Source organism: Oncorhynchus tshawytscha, linkage group LG09 (assembly GCF_018296145.1).
Source record: "Oncorhynchus tshawytscha isolate Ot180627B linkage group LG09, Otsh_v2.0, whole genome shotgun sequence".
NCBI classification, from domain to species: Eukaryota; Metazoa; Chordata; class Actinopteri; order Salmoniformes; family Salmonidae; genus Oncorhynchus; species Oncorhynchus tshawytscha.
Window position 1 is genome coordinate 52,714,330 of NC_056437.1, and position 19,296 is coordinate 52,733,625.

Genomic DNA, 19,296 nt, shown 5'->3' on the forward strand with positions numbered 1-19,296 from the left:
TGTTTTCAATGAGGAGACTCTCAGTTAGATAGCAAATGTTCAGTTTTTCCTGAAAGATTATTTGTTTAGGAGAAATCGCTCCGTTTAGTGCGTCACGTTTGGCTCCCAAAAAAAAAATGAAAATTCAGTCATCAAAACGTCAAACTTTTTTCCAAATTAACTCCATAATATCGACTGAAACACGGTAAACGTTGTTTAGAATCAATCCTCAATGTGTTTTTCACATATCTCTTCGATGATATATCGTTCGTGGAAGTGTGCGTTCTCCTCTGAATCTCAATGGAAAATGCCTCCAGTTGAAGATTACGCACCAATTTATACAAAGGACACCGGGCGGACCCCTGGCAAATGTAGTCTCTTATGGCCAATCTTCCAATGATATGCCTACAAATACGTCACAATGCTGCAGACACCTTGGAGAAACGATAGAAAGGGCAGGCTCATTCCCGGCACATTCACAGCCATATAAGAAGACAATGGAAAACAGAGCCTCAAAAATTCTGCCCATTTCCTTGTTGAAGTTTCATCTTGGTTTCGCCTGTAGCATGAGTTCTGTGGCACTCACAGATAATATCTTTGCAGTTTTGGAAACATTAAGAGTGTTTTCTTTCCCAAGGTGCCAATTATATGCATAGTCGAGCATCTTTTCGTGGCAAAATATTGAGCTTAAAACGGGCACGTTTTTTTATCCATAAATTAAAATAGCGCCCCCGATATCCAAGAAGTTAAAATAGTCCGAATTAATCTAAGATAAATCAAGAAATCTTGTTATTCATTTACAAGTTTTTTTCCAGAGGCCTTAGTCGCGGTGAGCCACGTTAGGCATTACTTACTATGCACTGAATGGAGCTGCATGCGTGCTACACAGTGATGCTGAAGTAGACTTCCTAATCAAAATTACCTTGCTTTTGTATGGAATCAACGCCATACAAAACATGGTGCCAGAATTCAGAACCAAATAGGTACTGTATATCCTTGACTAATCAGGGATAAACGCATAGTAGGACGGGGCGTGCAAACTAGCTAACCAGCATCCAAACATTTGAATAACGACAACAATGACTTACCCGGTAATTTCAGTACGTGAGCCTATGGACATAAAGGGCGATACATACAACAACTGGACATTTTTTATAGCACAATGAGGTAGCTACCGGTCTGGATGAAAAGGAAGCAAAAGTACGCATAGCAACTCTGCTAACCGTGATGGGAAAATAATGTAATCTCTTTACAGAGGCATCTTCATATGCCTGAAGCAGAGAGAACTGACTGTAAAAAAATGATAGAAGCACTACAGAAACACTTGGAGCCATCCAGGAACGTGATCTACGAGAGTTACATATTTAATGCTTGTCAACAAAGTCAATGTGAAACATCAGAGCAGTGCATTGCAAATCTGAGGAAGCTGGCAGACACGTGAATTTGGCGTATTACGAGAGAAAGTAGTCCGTGACAGGCTTATCATAGGCACTAAAGATATAGCCGCGTGAGTGCACATGCTCAAAGAACCCATTGACATGCGTTGTTCAAGTGAACAAGCACAAATGCAAATCAGGAAAATTGAACCCAAGACTGTACATTATACCTCCCGGGAGCGACATTCAGAATCAAAACGGCAAACATTTGGTTGTAAACAGACAGAGTTTACAGGGGATAATAACAAACATAGAATGCAAACGACTTACCCTGTCATTACTGTTGTTCAGTTCATCCAAAGCCAAATGCCCAGCATATGGTGTCACCTGTAAAGCATGTGGCAAACAAAAACATTTTGCCAGAGTTTGTAAACAGCACAAACCTCAACTCAATCTATTAGAGGAAGATAATGAGTCAGATGGCCAAACAACATGCAATGTGGTACATCTCACAGGTAAATTCTGTGGAAGACGAGACAAAAAAAAGTGTTAATTAACCCTAAAACCTTTTACGGCTAGGGGTTCCACTGGCGGAACGTTTCGACAACATCCGGTAAAATTGCAGAGCGCTAAATTCAAAATAAATTATTAGAAATATTTTTACTTTCATACAATCACAAGTGCAATACACCAAAATACAGCTTATCTTCTTGTTAATCCAGCCACCATGTCAGATTTCAAAAAGGCTTTACGGCGAAAGCAAATCATGCGATTATCTGAGGACAGCACCCCATCAAACAAACACATGACAATCATATTTCAAACCACCAGGCGCAACACAAAACTCAGAAATAACAATATGATTCATGCCTTACCTTTGAAGATCTTCTTCTGTTGGCACTCCAATATGCCCCATAAACATCACAAATGGTCCTTTTGTTCGATTAATTCCATCGTTATATCCCCAAAATGTCAATTTATTTGGCGCGTTTGATTCAGAACAACATAGGTTCCAACTCACCCAACATGCCTACACATTATCTAATAAATTACCTATAATCTTGGTCCAAACATTTCAAACAACTTTCCTAATCCAACTTTAGGTATTTTAAAACGTAAATAATCAATAAAATGTAAGATGGGATAAACTGTATTCAATATTGGATGAAATGAAAGTGGAGCGCCCCAAACACAACAGTACACTAGACTCGACACTCAGTATGAACAGCCATACTTCTTCATTACTCGAAAGAAAAACATCAACCAATTTCTAAAGACTCTTGACATCTAGTGGAAGACCTAGGAACTGCAACCAGATGCCTCAGAAATCTAGATTCCCTTAGAAAACCCATTGAAAACACATTTCCTGGATGGTTTGTCCTCAGGGTTTCTCCTGCCAAATAAGTTATGTTATACTCACAGACATAATGATAACAGTTTTAGAAACTTAAGAGTGTTTTCTATCCAAATCTACCAATTATATGTATATCCTAGCTTCTGGGCCTGAGTAGCAGGCAGTTTACTTTGGGCACACTTTTCATCCGGACGTGAAAATACCGCCCCCTACCCCAAAGAGGTTTTAAGCTATCTCAGCTAAGTGATGTGCCATTGACATATGACCTCAGCCATACAATTAAATGTCAACTAGACACAGGATCAACAGTGAATGTCATAAGCTATGGGGACCTACAGCGAATGATACAAGATGCCAATCCAGTTCTCCTACCTACAGTAGCAAGGCTACACTCAAGCGCTATATGATGGCACACTGATAAAGCCAACAGGAGAATGCAATCTCAAAGCAGATCATGATGGAAAAACGTTTCATATCAAATTTCAGGTCATGGAGACATCCCAGCTTCCTCTGCTGTCAGCTGACACGTGTGAAAGACTCAGTCTACAACATTTGAACCACAGCCATGTGTTACATTACGTCGACACCCCGAGCACCACATCCACTGAGGTCATCATGACAACTGAGCAGATCATCTCCAAGTACAAGAACGTGTTCGATGGGCTTGGCTGCCTTCCTGGAGAGCTACACCTTGAGGTCGGCAATGCAGCCCGGCCTGTGCAGCAGCTATCAAGACGGATACCTATTCCACTGAAGGAAAGGATAACAAAGGCCATACATTCAATGGACAATGCAGACATCATCACAAAATTCACAGAGCCAACACCGTGGGTCAGCAACATGGTTGTCATTGAGAAACCTGATAAACTATGTATATGTATGAACCCCAGTACACTCAACAAAGCCTTACTGAGTTCTCACTTCCAGATGTCCACAACAGAAGAGATTCTACCAGAGATATGCAACACAAAGGTATTCTCAGTACTCGATGCCAAGATGGATATTGGCAAGTCAAAGTTGATGAAGTGAGCAGCGATCTAACAACTTTCTGGACACCTGTAGGCAGGTTTAGATGGCTGAGAATGCCATTTGGAAGCAAGTCAGCAGATGAAGAATACCAGCACAGGCAGTGTGAAGTACTAGAGAGACTAAAAGGAGTGAGCGTGATCACAGATGACATTCTACTCTATGGATGTGGTGACACGAAGAGGCGATTGCAGATCATGACAGAAACCTTACAGCTCTCCTGCAGAGTAAGAGATGTCAACCTGAAGCTGAACAAAAATACATTATTGTTAAAGCTACCTAGTGTGACACACATGGGTCATCTTCTCACCACAGAGGGCCTTCGCCCTGACCCTGAGAAAATAACAGCCATTCAGAACATGGGTACAATGACTGACGTCAAGTCACTACAGCGGCTGTTGGGGTTTGTGAACTATCTTGCAAAATTCATGCCCCACCTATCTGATGTGTGTGAGCTGCTCAGAAGACTGACTGACAAGGACATTGAATGGACATGCTACCACAGCATGACGCAGCAGTTGAAGACTATGAAACAGTTAGTCACACAACATCCAGTGCTCAAATACTACAACCTGAATGATGAAGTCACACTGCAGTGTGATGCTACAGAAATGCTACAGAAAGGACAACCTGTTGAATTTACCTCCAGAACATTGACTCAGACAGGACAAAGATATGCACAGATTGAGAAATAATGTCTCTCCATTGTTTTTGCATGTGACAAGTTTGACCAGTATCTGCATTGCAGAGAGTTCATCACAATACACAGCATCCACAAACCGCTTGAGACGATCTTCAAGAAATTATTACTCACAGCACCCAAGCAACTGCAGAGAATGTTGCTAAGGCTACAAATATACCAACTCCACGTGCAATACAAACAAGGCAAAGAACTACATGTAGTTGACTTCCTTTCCAGAACAGGCAGATTTTTTTAATGGAATATCTACATAGGCGTACAGAAGCCCATTGTCAGCAACCCTCCCTCATGTGTTCCAATGGCACATTGTGTTAGCTAATCCAAGTTTATCATTTTAAAAGGCTAATTGATCATTAGAAAACACTTTGATCATAATCCAAACCAAACCTTCCAGTTAGTTGTGACATACTCACTTACAAAACTGACTTTATGACCAAAATTATCCTATTTGTGACTCGTTTCAGGAAACTAGGCGTTTGTCACTACTTCACAGGAGAGCCATTTGAATGTAACCTTTTTCTTTATTTTTTTTTATGAAAAAAAATGTTTTTTGGCAGAAATTCCTTCTGGATCATGTGAATGTTTATGTGCCGTAATAATAAACTTGTATGTCATCTGTAAATCGGAATAAAATTGTTAAATTATGAGCCTAGTTGATTTAGCCACGGAGAGAGCCAACAATCTTCACGCTAGCCATGATTGGCTAAGATAATGAGTGGGCTGGACATGCCGAGAGATGAGTTCGGATTGATCTGCCATGTAGCATGGTTCTGTCTATAACATGAGCTGGTCAGTATGTGTAGCTTATCCTTTCTAAATCATCACGTAGCAGAACTGCATAAGTGTTGCTTTTGAAATCAGTGGAATTAGAGTATGATTTTTAAGAAGATGGAGAAAATTCTGACGTTTGATTGCAAATATGCAGACAGAGGTGACCAGAGAACACACAGAACGCTGTATATATAAAACACCTGTCTCCGGATTACATCTTCAAACTAAGGGCAACTATGGCATCCGTGACAGAGAATGTGAAGCGTCCATCCATGCATATGGGTAAGATAGTCTAGCTAACTATATTTTCAGATATTGCACGTTTCTACTTTTGTCAGAAAAAAAGTTGTTTTCATTTAAAAACTAGCTAACATTAGGTGGCTGGCTCGCTAGCTAACATTACGTGTATGATCATTGAAGTAATATTATTAGTATCTCAGAGCCATTTGCATTGCCAGTTATAGACTAATGTTAGCTAGCTAACATTGAACGTGGTTGGGTAGTTACCTGCAGATTCATGCAGGGTAATAACGTTATGAGTTGGGATTATAGTTCATTGTTTAGCTAGCTAGCTACATGTCTAAACAAAAGACTGCACTATGCAAGTAACCATTTCAATAGAATGTTCATGATGTCTCTGCGACAACTGTCCATAGATGTAGCTGGTAAATTCGCTCTTGCTATCTACTCTGATTTCAGAGCACTCTCATCTGAAGGTGCCAGAGTGCAGAATTACTGATGAAGTTACAGACACTCAACACCCGTTGAATATGGCCGGTGTCAGTAAACGTAGGCAAAAAAGCAGAACTAAATTGTTGCCAGTAGCACAGTTCCAGTCACCAACGCTCTGGATATCATAAAAACAGCCTAACCAGCTCTAAAACAAAACGGTCAGAGTGAGCTGTTCTTTCATTTGTGTCTGGAAGTAGCTAGCAAGCTAGCCAATGCTAGCCAGTTTTCTTGGGTGCTTGACTGTTGTTGTTAAGTCAGAACGCTCATGTCAACCCTACTCCTCGGCCAGAGCATTCAGTTATGAACGGACAATTTGACAACGCTCTGAGTTTATGAATGCCCAGAGCACACAGGCACTCAGAATTAAATTTGCGAACACACCCATAGTATAAACCAGCTTTTAGTCTTGACATTTTTGGTTGTTTAGTACATGGCCTCACATGTGAATATGTAAAGAAATGGGTGGGGCTAAAGCTTAAGAGGGAGTGAACGATGCTGAATGGGTGGAGCTCTCCAGTAGGTGTACCAAAACATTCAAGGGCCATTTTCTCAAAAGTGAGATTACAAGTTTATCAACGTTCAAAGCAGAATTACTTCCCATTGTTCCTCAACTGGAATGTGTGATATACAACTGTCTAGCTATGAGTCTCTACTTTTATCCAATGTAAAAAACACGTTTTGCTACATAAGACCAAATTGAGCCGGTCGGTCACTTTTACCCTTTGTAGTCAATTTTGACAATATAATTAATGTTTCTGACTCATATCAATGCCACATAGGCTGTTTAAAACCAGGGAAGTTGGTTCAAATGGGTAGCTTAGCTTTAAAGAATAAAACATGTTTTTTATTTCTTCTATTCTCCTTTACAAAATAAATGAAAAATGAATAGAATTAATAAGAATAATCTGGACTCCCCAGTAATGTTCCCTGAAATTTTTTGGGGCACTGAGCAAATTTTTGGTTTTGTGAGCGGAAACTCGAACATTGTGAAAATGTTGTGCATCTTCCGGTGCGCGTTTACAGGGAACACTGAGGCTGTACACTTACAGTTTTAGACAGTAGCCAATAGACTATTGTGGCTATTTGAGCATAATGTAGGCCTATGAACAAACCAACTAAGTGTAAGAACTGACGCTGGAGATGAGAAGCAGGTACAGAGAGTTGAACATTTAATAATTTAGCACTGACATGGAACAGGACAGGAACAGTGTCAGAACCGGGTAATACAAAGACATACCAACTTTAATGCTGAAGCGGGGGACAACCTCAGGAACAGACAGATATAGGGGAGGAAATAAACACTGGTGAGTGAGTCCAGGTGAGTGTAATGAAACGCTGATGCGCTTCATGAGGGGAGCAGGTGCGTAAGGATGGTGGCAGGAGTGTGTAATGCAGGGCAGCCTGGCGACCTCGAGCGCCAGGGAAGGAGAGTGGGAGCAGGCATGACACTAAACAAATCCCTGAACATTTTCACATGGAAATAGATTTTGATTTATATGATTTAGCTGACAGTAGCCTATACTGTATGTGGTGTTCAATGCAGGCTTACATTACATTTAAAAAAAAAATACATTATGAAGGGCTTGACAATAGTAAATTATTTTTTTGTTCTTGGTCTGTAACAACATGGGCTAAATATGTGACTTTAAATTGCATCGCATTGTTTTGTATGATGCAAGAAACCATTTTACAAAATAAAAACAATTGTTATTACCATACACATAATTTGACAATGTAGGATACCTCTCTGCCTATTGACTTATTTGCATATATTCAAGCCTGTCTTAAAATATAACACTCCACCTTTAATTAAGACATAAGCTTTTTACCTGACTGAAATGTGGCCTACATGTTTTATACTCTTGTAGAAAGCAGCCCATTACTGATCTACACTTACAGTGCATTTGGAAACTATTCAGACCCTGTGACTTTTTCCACATTTTGTTACGTTACAGCCTTATTCGGAAATGGATTATACATCTTTGTTTCTCATCAATCTACACACAATACCCCATAAGGACGAATCAAATACAGGTTTTTAGACATGTTGCACATTTATTAAAAAGAAAAGTGTTCAGACCCTTTGCTATGAGACTCAAAATTGAGCTTAGGTGCATGCTGTTTCCATTGATCATCCTTGAGATGTTTCTACAACTTGTTTGGTGTCCACCTGTGGTAAATTCAAAAGGCACGCACCTGTCTATATAAGGTCCCACAGTTGACATTGCATATCAGCGCAAAAACCAAGCTATTGGGTTGAAGGAATTATCCGTAGAGCTCTGAGACAGAATTGTGTCAAGGGAAACAGATCTGGGGACGGCTACCAAAACATTTCTGCAGCATTGAAGGTTCCCAAGACCACAGTGGCCTCCATCATTCTTAAATGGAAGAAGTTTGGAACCACCAAGACTCTTTCTAGAGCTGGCTGCCCGGCCAAACTGAGCTATCAGGGGAGAAGGGCCTTGGTCAGGGAGTTTCAGAGTACCTCTGTGGAGATAGAAGAACCTTCCAGAAGGACAACCATCTCTGCAGCACTCCACCAATAAGACCTTTATAGTGGAGTTGCCTGACGGAAGCGACTCCTCAGTAAAAAAAAACGTGACAGCCCGTTTGGAGTTTGCCAAAATACACCTAAAGAACTCTGACCATAAGAACAATTATAATTTGTTCTGATCAAACCAAGATTGGACTATTTGGCCTGAATGCCTAGCGTCACGTCTGGAGGAAACCTGGCACCATCGATACGGTGAAGCTTAGTGGTGGCAACATCATGCTGTGGGGATGTTTTTCAGCAACAGGGACTGGGAGACTAATCAGGGTTGAGGGAAAGATGAACGGAGCAAAGTACAGAAAGATCCTTAGGGAAAACTTGCACCAGAGCGCTCAGGACCTCAGAACGGAGCAAAGTTTTACCTTCCAACAGGACAATGACCCTAACCACACAGCCAAGACAACGCAGGAGTGGCTTCGGGACAAATCTCTGAATGTCCTTGAGTGGCCCAGCAAGAGCCAGGACTTGAACCCGAACAAACATCTCGGGAGACCTGAAAATAACTGTGCAGCGACCTTCCCCATCCAACTGGACAGAGCTTGAGAAGATCTGCAGAGAAGAATGAGAGAAACTCCCCAAATACAGGTATGCCAAGCTTGTAGCATCATACCCAATAACACTTGAGGTTGTAATTGCTGCCATAGTACTTAGTAAAAGGTCTGAATACTTATGTAAGTGTTTTTTCCCCCAGTTTTCCATTGTTAATGCTTTTGCCAAAATGTCTAAAATCCAGTTTTTACTTTGTCATGATGGGGTAGTGTGAGAACAAAACACCATTTAATACATTTTAGAACAAGGCTGTAACGTAAAAAATAAAAATAAACGTAAAGGGGTCTGAATACTTTCCGAATGCACTGTATCTATAACTGGCCTAGTAACTCGCTAACTAGCAAAGAATATCAACAAATGTGCACACACAAGGCTCTGTGATCTGATCTGAACTGAAAAGCGCATTCACTCTTCGATGATTGAAAGACCGCTTGTGGGCTACCCCCACCAAAATCATTCTACTCCGTTGCGCTCTGGCTCTGCCTGCAGCAAAATCACAGACCCAATCTTGCAAAGTTACATTTGTTTTGGTTTGTTGCATTGAAAAGGGTCTGATATAATGTTGATTCGATCACAGAAAAAACGTTGATCTATATAGTGCAATCTAATGTGGCGAACTTGGTAAAGTTCAATTTCTCATGTCTCTACGTGGCCTTAGAGGGAAAATTGCTCCACAGTAGCAATTTATGGTCGTGTAGAAACCACATCACACAATCAAAGTCCAGACCAAAAGCAGTAGTCACAAAGTGTCAGTCTATACAGCATCAGGCTGTGTCTCATCTTTTCACTTCAGTCTCAGTGAACTAAGTCTTCCAAGCAGAGCAGAGCAGGGAGAGACAACGTCACAGTAGTCTATCAACATATGACGACGAGGCGCGCATTGCCTGTTCCCTAAACCTGTACACCCAGTACCATTGCATTGTAACACTATGGTGGTGGAGGAATAATATATTATATTGGCTAATTCATAAGCAGCCTCTCATTCTGTCCCTTGAATTGTCTTCTTTGGCCCCAGCCGAGATCTCTGTGTAAGCCGCTCGGCTGTTTTTGTTTTGTGGTGTAAACATCTGCAACAGTCCGCGTGGATGAGCAATGCACCGACAGACATCCCCTGACCTGCTTCTCTTCTCAGATCCCACCTACTCTCTTCTCAGATCCCCTCTGCTCTCTTCTCAGATCCCCCCTACTCGCTTCTCAGATCCCCCTTACTCTCTTCTCAGATCCCCCTACTCTCTTCTCAGATCCCCTCTGCTTTAACAAAACCCGTCCACAGTACAGAACGACAACCTTGCATAATCCTGTAGGCTTAACACCCTCCGCCTTTCTGTTTTTAAAGTCATACAACCTTTTTGTGTGCAGGTATTATGCAGGCTTAAAAAGAGACGCATGTCTTTTGGTGCTTTTATCCAAAATAAATGTGCCTCCACCGGCATTACGTGATAATTCCTATTGTTCTGGGGCTGCAGTCTCATTGTTCATGTAATGCATGAAGCTGGAATCAGGGAGGTTATTGGAGAAGTTGGCAAGCTTTTCAACCAGCTAATCAAATGTAATGCTCAGGCTGCCAACATAATGGTAGCTTATGCTTTGTCCATTTAAGCAATTTTACCCAGTGGCCAATTGTGTTGGTACTGATTCAAGATGTGTAAAGTTACATATGTCAACAGCAGTGTGCTTTACTCTCACCAGAACATCCCCATTTTGGAAATGGCCACACGTTCTAGACTAGGTTGGACAGAGTGTGTAGTTGTAGGACATAATATGCCTATTTAGCGTACAATGTAAAACCCAAACAAGCAGGAACATGGTCTATCTATTCTCGTCTAGAATGTAACTCATTTTCCCTCTCTGTCCCTACAGGAGTGACAACTGTGCTGACCATGACCACCCTCAGTATCAGCGCTAGGAACTCTCTCCCAAAAGTGGCCTACGCCACAGCCATGGACTGGTTCATTGCAGTCTGCTATGCTTTTGTCTTCTCTGCCCTCATTGAGTTTGCTACAGTGAACTATTTCACAAAGAGGGGCTATGCCTGGGACGGAAAAAGTGTGGTGCCAGAGAAGGTATTAGTGGTGTTATCTCACATAAATGATATGTGTTGTGATATATTAATCCTAGAATCCTTAGTTGTTATCCATTGATTCTTGAAGAATATAATGAATAAAAGCCTCATGAGCTTAGTTCAACTTCCGTACCCCATCAGAACCTAAAATATCTGCTTGTTTTACTCCGATGTTTGTTAACAACGTAAATGTAAAGAAACACTGTATAGCCTCAGACATCGTTAAAACTATACATTTGATATCGTGGATGGTCAGTCCTTGCATCAATAGCTGTCTATGAATTTGAGAGTGGTTACATTTCACCAGCCCCATCCCGTAGCTTTTTTAGTGAAGGAGGGGCAGGAAGAATGCTTTGTTATTGTTTCAATGAAGGATTCTAGCTTTGAAGATAGCAAAGCTCAAACATAATTATCAGGGGTAGGTATTCCACCCAAAACCAGAGCAGTTACTTCTACATTATCGGTGGAGCACAGCAGCGAGGGTTTAGATTTATGTCACAAACTCATCTCAATGCAAATGAGATTCTTGGGACATGACAAAAACATGAATAGTTTAGAGTTCCTGCAGTCTTCTGGTGCAGTTAGACGTATAGTACATTACTGTGTGGTCTCTACCTGCTCCTAAACAAAATTGAGACAAAATATTAGACAAACTCTTACACAATGTCTTGCCATTATCACACACTGTTTTGCCACGTTTATTTTCTAACATACATCAATACTTATCTATAAAGGATGTCCCCAGTTTGAATTGTTAGCTCGTCAATGTGCTTTGTTGGTTAGTTTGTCGTGAGATAATCCATGGCACTTGGTTTACCCTCCTTGCAGCAAAAGAAGAAGAAGGAGTCCCTCCTGAAGAAGAACAACACCACCGCCTACACCGCCGCCACTGCCACAGCCTTCGCTCCAAACATTGCCAGGGACCCTGGTTTGGCCACCATTGCCAAAAGCGCACCCCCTCCCCCCACCGAGCCCAAGGAGGAACCCAAGCCCAAGCCACCAGAGGCCAAGAAGACCTTCAACAGCGTCAGCAAGATCGACAGGATCGCCAGAATAGCCTTCCCGTTACTCTTCGGAACCTTTAACCTGGTCTACTGGGCAACTTACTTGAATAAAAAGCCCAAGTTACAGGGGATGACCCCGGGATCCCACTAATCCCAATTCCACCCCCTTCTCTTTTTTCCCGAATGTTTATTTTCAGAAAACATGGTGTCCAAGCCGGTTGAGTTCCCAGTCGCCACATTGCTTCAATGTCACATACTGTACCTTCCAAAATGTAAAAAAGAGAAAAGGTTTTAGGATCAGAGCAATGTGATGACTATAATGGGAATTGTTTTGGGAGGGAGAGATTATGCTACTAAAGAAAATATGCTATAAATAATACATGATATACGCAAGAGAATGCTATTCTACAAATTCACATAGCCCAACAATTTATAAAGATCTATTCTTTGTTTTAGTTTTCTGATATATGTTCAGTTGTTGTTTTGCATTAGATCATTGCCACTGTAAAAGAAATTTTTTTTTTTTTTTTGCATGGACTGGGAATTTTTCTTCTCAAAGACCAATCAACATTTGACTGATGGCCTAGTTTCTTTGATATCAGTGACAAAATGCTACCTGCAATCTCTGTCAAATATTCTTCCATTCTCTGTCGTCGATGTTTTGGGGATGTTCATTTCCTTTGTTGAAAGAATCAAGATAGGGGTTCAGCAATAGCAATAAAACATGTCTCAGTGGAAACAATGTCATTCATTCATGGGTTTTAAGAAGAGGATAGACACGATTCAATCATGTATGTGCAACATTATGAATACAATTTATTTCGTTTTATTGTAAATAGTATCAAGTGTTAGAGATGTCAATATTACGTTTAAGCTTTTGCAAAAGTGTAACTAAAGGGTATTAATATTCAACACGTGGCAGAGAACAGTTTCTTTTTTTTGACTGTTTATGAAACATTTAAAAAAACGTTTGTATGACGAGAGTATTCACTGGTTCACTCCTTAAGTGACAGTTCCTTACCAAGTCAGTGTTCCACCGATGGCTGGTCAACATTGCCAGTGGTTATAATTGAAATATAAGTTCATATCTATTCAACTAAATCCCATAGCTATGTACACACTAACAACAACAATGTGTCAAAGTCTGGGGCGGGTTACTAAATGAGTAAGAATGTAAAACTGTCAAATCTAAATGTCGGAATGCATTTTATATTTAGAATTTAAAAAACACTATTATTATTTACTTTGGTTTCTGGTTTCTATGGCATAGAAGAGCCCCTAGAGGGTCATTTCTACAGGGCCCAGAGGACTGTCAGCAGCATTGTTTAGTTTCTAAGAGGGCTGCCAGCAGTAAGCATTGCAACGGGCGGGCGGTGGCAAATGCATTGAGAGTGAAGAGCAGTGCCTTTTACATTTTCAGGGTTTAACTAGGGATTGGCTACTCCCTTGATTCATGGCACTACGTTTTACATCCTGCTCTATTTCCGTGACCCTGTGAAGGCGCCGTGGTTCCCATCTTCTGTTGACGATGTTTTAGACAACACTCAGAAAGTACCAGCTACACTGCCTTCAGTCTCACATGCCGTTAGGGGAATGTTCATTTTTGACTGCATTTGTTGCTGCTTGATGTTGATGGGAGAGAACACAGAGGCATCAAACGTGATGGGCTAGTGCTGTGTCCTACACACAGGAAATGTCTTGTAGTTCTATGATAGTATCGAATACCTATATTTTTGTAGCATGATTATCAATCCCTCCTCCAAGAGACCCAACAGGTACTAAACCGAACATGTTAAAAAAAATATTGTTGGTTTCTTTTTATTGATTTTATTTTTTCACATTCAAACATACACAAAGAGATGTTTTCTCAGATGTGGAAAGTTGAAGTTAATTGTCCTCAAATTATGTTAATGTAGCAATATCGATTAGCAAGGGCTTCAAAAAAAATCTGCATTTTCCGGGGTGATATCCATAGCTTTATGTTGACCTCAGTAATCATAGTTCCTTGTGCAGCGTCGGTATCCAAAAGCTCTTTGGAATAACGGTCACGGGCTTCATGTCTTTATTGTTTTCAAGCCGTCAGCACCCAATTTGCTTTCAGAAAACCATGATCCAAATTGAGAGTGGGGGCAATGTATGGCATGGGTTGTGGTGTTTTTACAATAAATGGGAATTGTAGTACTGGACATTGTGCAGTGGTGACGATATCTCTGGACTGTGTAGACTGACTAGTGTGTATTGTAGATCAGTGCACAGGGGTGAGAAGGTTAGAGCATCCCAGAGGGAGAAGGAGAGAGTCGGTTGCATTATGACCGATTGACAGGATCTGTTGCTGGAGATAGAAGGCTTTCAGTATGCAAGTGCACACAAGTCCTGTGTGAAATGTATAAATATAAATATTTAGATATTTCAATTTAAACCTATTGTATGGATGTTTACTATCATGACGAAAAAAGGATAAATAATATACATAATGCATATATGACTATTTAATAGAAAAATGCTAAATATTGTTTGTACCAACCTATTGTTAGGCATTTTTCACATTAGAAGCGTCCTTTACATTCACGTAGTCCGCTTTGTGCTATCCAAGGACAGCTTTGAAACACGTTAATTAGCCTCTTTCCCCGACCCCTGTGTTTTCAAATGAACAAGGTCTTGTAAAAAGCTTAACTCTTTAATCAACCATGCATCCTTAGACTTGTAACCATATTTCTGCTGGGTAATCGTGAATTACTCTTCTTTATTTTTGATGTACAGGTCGATCTATTGATGGGGAGATGGCTTTGATGGCTTTTTTTTATGGCAATAAATGGAGTCAATGGAAAAAACTGAAAAGTACTGTATATTAAGTTCACATGAATAATTCTATTTGAGGATTTGCTAATAATCAGTGATGATAAATTGCTAAGTGGATAGATAAATGTTTTTCTTTTTTCCTTTAGCTTTAAAGATAGCAACATCAAAGAAGAGTTTCTATATATTGTTTGCTAATTAAAACCTCAGCTAAAATACACTTCCTGCCATTCAGAGTGGAAAGTGGGCCTCCACCAGTTGTTGTTATTTTTTTCATACTCATTTAGGAAGGCATTGTATCTGTTCCAGAGCACTGGCTGTGGAATCTGTGGCACATTTGCAAACATGAGCTTCCAAGCCCTTCTCCTTTCACATACAGCAGCTGTAACATGTATATAAATGCATCGCAAACCGATCCCCTATGTTGGAGACCAAGTAATCCCCCATTTAGAACTGTTGTTCTGGACAGTACTTGCTTTTCAAAGTTGGGTCTTTGATCAATGTTAGGTACTTGTGGGAGTTTTTTTGTTTTCTTGTGTTTTTATTTATCAGGCATACAAAAAATAACTATTAATTTAGAAATAAAACCTCATTTTTTTTAAAGCACAAATGTTGAAGATATATAATGGGTGAGGGGTAAAACACATCCACACTCACTGATATGTGTTTGTGGTATATATAATGTATGATACAAGCCAAACGATGATGGAGATGGGGTAGTATTCTGTTGGATTGGGTGGAAAGGTATACCTTCTGTAAATGTTTGGTTTTGTTATGATATGGCCCTCTGTAGAATCTGATTCTCTGCATAAGTCTTTAAATAAAAGAGAGGAAAAAAGTCATGTTGACATTTTTATCAATGTGTAATAAATTGAATTATAAAAATGCCAACACATCATTCCTTGTCCCTTTCCTTTTATATGCATTTGGCTCCTTTTTCCAACCAAAGATAATGCTTGGTAAGTGACAGTTCATACATTTAAGTGTCGCTTTGGGGAATGCGAAAGTAGAATGCAAGACCTTTGCAGCTTACTACAGGCATAGAAAATACATTTGGCAGGGATTCAAAGGGACATAAAGTGAACTTTCGCACAGGCAACGGTAGAAATATGCACAATCATGTCTCCGGTGGCAGTGTTTGGGTGAAAGGGATAAGTTGACATAAATAACAAATGTATCTCCTCTGGTTAAATTGATGTAAAGTGCTGTAGGGCTCTATTATGACTTCTGGATTAGTGTAAGGTCCTAGAGCCCTACTTTTACAAAGAAATAATGATCTGTCTAACTCTCTAAGGGGCACTGAGGTTAGGAAACACAGTAACTAATGCCTATTGACTCTCCACCTTTTACAGATCTCACTGTTTCTGTCTTACAGATACAGGCAGGCCGCAGGACTCTATAAATGTATATGTACACTCACAAATCATTATTTCTGCTTCTTTTACTAACTATGAATGAGAGGGAGAAAGAGAGAGTGGGGAGGGAAAAAAATACCAGTTTATTATATACAGTCTAAGATAGGTGTAACGGTCGTCGTATGGAGAAGGTGAGGACCAAAGCGCAGCGTGGTAAGTGTTCATGTTGTTTTTTGTTAAAAAAATTATTCAGGTTCAGAAACACAAAACAGAAAACTACCCACACCACACAGGTGGGAAAAGGCTACCTAAGTATGGTTCTCAGAAACAACGATAGACAGCTGCCTCTGATTGAGAACCACACCCGGCCAAACACACAGAAATAGAAAACATAGAATGCCCACCCCAACTCAAGCCCTGACCAAACCAAAATAGAGACATAAAAGGATCTCTAAGGTCAAGGTGTGACAATAGGAGTCTAATGTTCATTTCAATTCAATAAGAAATTGTCTGGGGTGGGGGCTACTGCGATCTGCTCTCTGTCTCTCATTTCATTACCCAGGAATCTGTTTGATGCTGAGTGAAAGTTAATTGGCTGGCACCTCACATCCAATACAGAGAGAGGGAGCTTTACTCTATGTACATCTCACAAGCATGGGAGGATTGGCCATCAGGCAATTCTGGCAAATGCCAGATGGGTCGGACCATATTTTTGTTGGGTGGGCTGGTCAAAAAAAAAACATTTAAAAAAAACAACCTACACCTACTACCATACATACCCTATTCAAAAGCACTCAAATATTTTGTCTTGCCCATTTACCCTCTTAACGGAACACATTCACAATGCATGTCTCAGTTGTCTCAAGGCTTAAAAATGCTTATTTAACCTCTCTCCTCCCCTTCATCTACACTGGTTGAAGAGTATTTAACTAACACTAAGGCCTAATTAGGGAAGGGGGGATTAAGGGGAACACATACAGTGCATTCGGGAAGCATCGAGACCCTTTCTCTTTTTCCTCATTTTGTAACGTTACAGCCTTATTCTAAAATGGATTAAATAAAACAATATCCTCACCAATCTACACACAATACCGAATAAAGACAAAGCAAAACCTGCTTTAAAAAAATATTTGCTCATTTACAAAAAGCAGAAATACCTTATTTACATAAGTATTCAGACCATTTGCTATGGGACTTGAAATTGAGCTCAGGTGCATGCTGTTTCCATTGATCATGCTTGAGATTATTCTACAACTTGATTGGTAAATTGAATTGATTGGACATGATTTGGAAAGGCACACACCTGTCTATATAAGGTCCCACAGTTGACAGTGCATGTTAGAGCAAAAACCAGGCCATGAGGTTAAAGGAAGAGCTCCGAGACAGGATTGTGTTGAGGCACAGATCTGGAGAAGGGTGCCAAAAAATGTCTGCAGCATTGGAGGTCCCCAAGAACACTGTGGCCTCCATCAGTCTTAAATAGAAGAAGTTTGGAACCACCAAGACTCTTCCTAGAGCTAGCAACCCGGCCAAAATGAGCAATCAGGGGAGAAGGGCCTTGGGAAGGGAGGTGACCAAGAATCCGATGGTGACTCTGAAAGAGCTCCAGAGTTCCTCTGTGGAGATGGGAGAACATTCCAGAAGGACAACCATATCAAATCAAATCAAATTCAAATCGAATTTTATTGGTCACATACACATGGTTAGCAGATGTTATTGCGAGTGTAGCTAAAATCTTGTGCTTCTAGTTCTGACAGTGCAGCAATATCTAACAAGTAATCTAACAATTCCACAACAACTACCTAATACACACAAATCTAAGTAAAGGGATGGAATAAGAATATATACATATAAATATGAATGAGCAATGACCGAGCGGCATAGGCGAGATGCAATAGATGGTATAAAATACAGTATAACCATATGGGAGGAGTGATAAAGAGATATTATTATTATTATTACATTATTAAAGTTGCATTATTAAAGTGACTAGTGATCCATTTATTAAAGTGGCCAATGATTTCAAGTCTGTAAGTAGGCAGCAGCCTCTCTGTGTTAGTGATGGCTGTTTAACAGTCTGATGGCCTTGAGATAGAAGCTATTTTTAGTCTCTCGGTTGCAGCTTTGATGCACCTGTACTGACCTCGCCTTCTGGATGGTTGTTGTCCTTGATGATCTTTTTGCCCTCCCTGTGACATCAGGTGCTGTAGGTGTCCTGGAGGGCAGGTAGTTTTCCCCCGGTGATGCGTTGTGCAGACCGCACCACCCTCTGGAGAGCCCTGCGGTTGCCATACCAGGCGGTGATACAGCCCGACAGAATGCTCTCAATTATGCATCTGTAAAAGTTTATTAGTTTGAAGAAGCGAATCTCTGCAGCACTCCACCAATCAGGCCTTTATGGTAAAGTGGCCAGACGGAAGACACTCCTCAGTAAAAGGCATATGACAGCTTGGAGTTTGCCAAAAGGCAGCTAAAGACTCTCAGACCATGAGAAACAATATATCCCACTATCCCTTACGGTGAAGCATGGTGGTGACAGCATCATGCTGTGGGGATGTTTTTCCACAGCAGGGACTGGGAGACCAGTCAGAGATCCTTGATGAAAACCTTCTCCAGAACGCTCAAGAACTCAGACTGGGGCGAAGGTTCACCTTCCAACAGGACAACGACCCTAAGCACACAGCCAAGACAACGCAGGAGTGGTTTCGGAACAAGTCTCTGAATGGCCTTGAGTGGCCCAGCCAGAGCCCGAACTTGAACCCGATCCAACATCTCTGGAGAGACCTGAAAATAGCTGTGCAGCAACTCTCCCCATCCAACCTGACAGAACTTGAGAGGATCTTCAGAGATGAATGGGAGAAACTCCCAAAATACAGGTGTGCCAAGCTTATAGCGTCATACTCAAGAACACTCAAGGCTGTAATCGCTGCCAAAGGAGCTTTAAACAAAGTTCAGTGTAAAGGGTCTGAATATTTATGGAAATGTGATATTTCAGATTATTTTTTAAATAAATGTGCAAAAAAACAACAACTTGTTTTTGC

The 19,296-nt window shown here is 40.7% G+C and overlaps 1 protein-coding gene across 4 annotated transcripts in view; it reads left to right on the forward strand.

The window, feature by feature from the left end:
• LOC112258114 (gamma-aminobutyric acid receptor subunit alpha-1-like) overlaps positions 1-15,742 on the forward strand; it is a 35,038-nt gene extending 19,296 nt beyond the window's left edge. For all 4 annotated transcript variants that reach the window (XM_024432239.2, XM_024432237.2, XM_024432238.2 and 1 more), the window contains exons 9-10: positions 10,899-11,101; positions 11,929-15,742. In XM_024432239.2, coding sequence (XP_024288007.2) covers positions 10,899-11,101; positions 11,929-12,255 — 530 coding nt within the window. In that variant the 3' untranslated portion in view covers positions 12,256-15,742. The remainder of the gene's footprint in view (positions 1-10,898; positions 11,102-11,928) is intronic.
• The last annotated feature ends 3,554 nt before the right edge of the window (positions 15,743-19,296 follow it).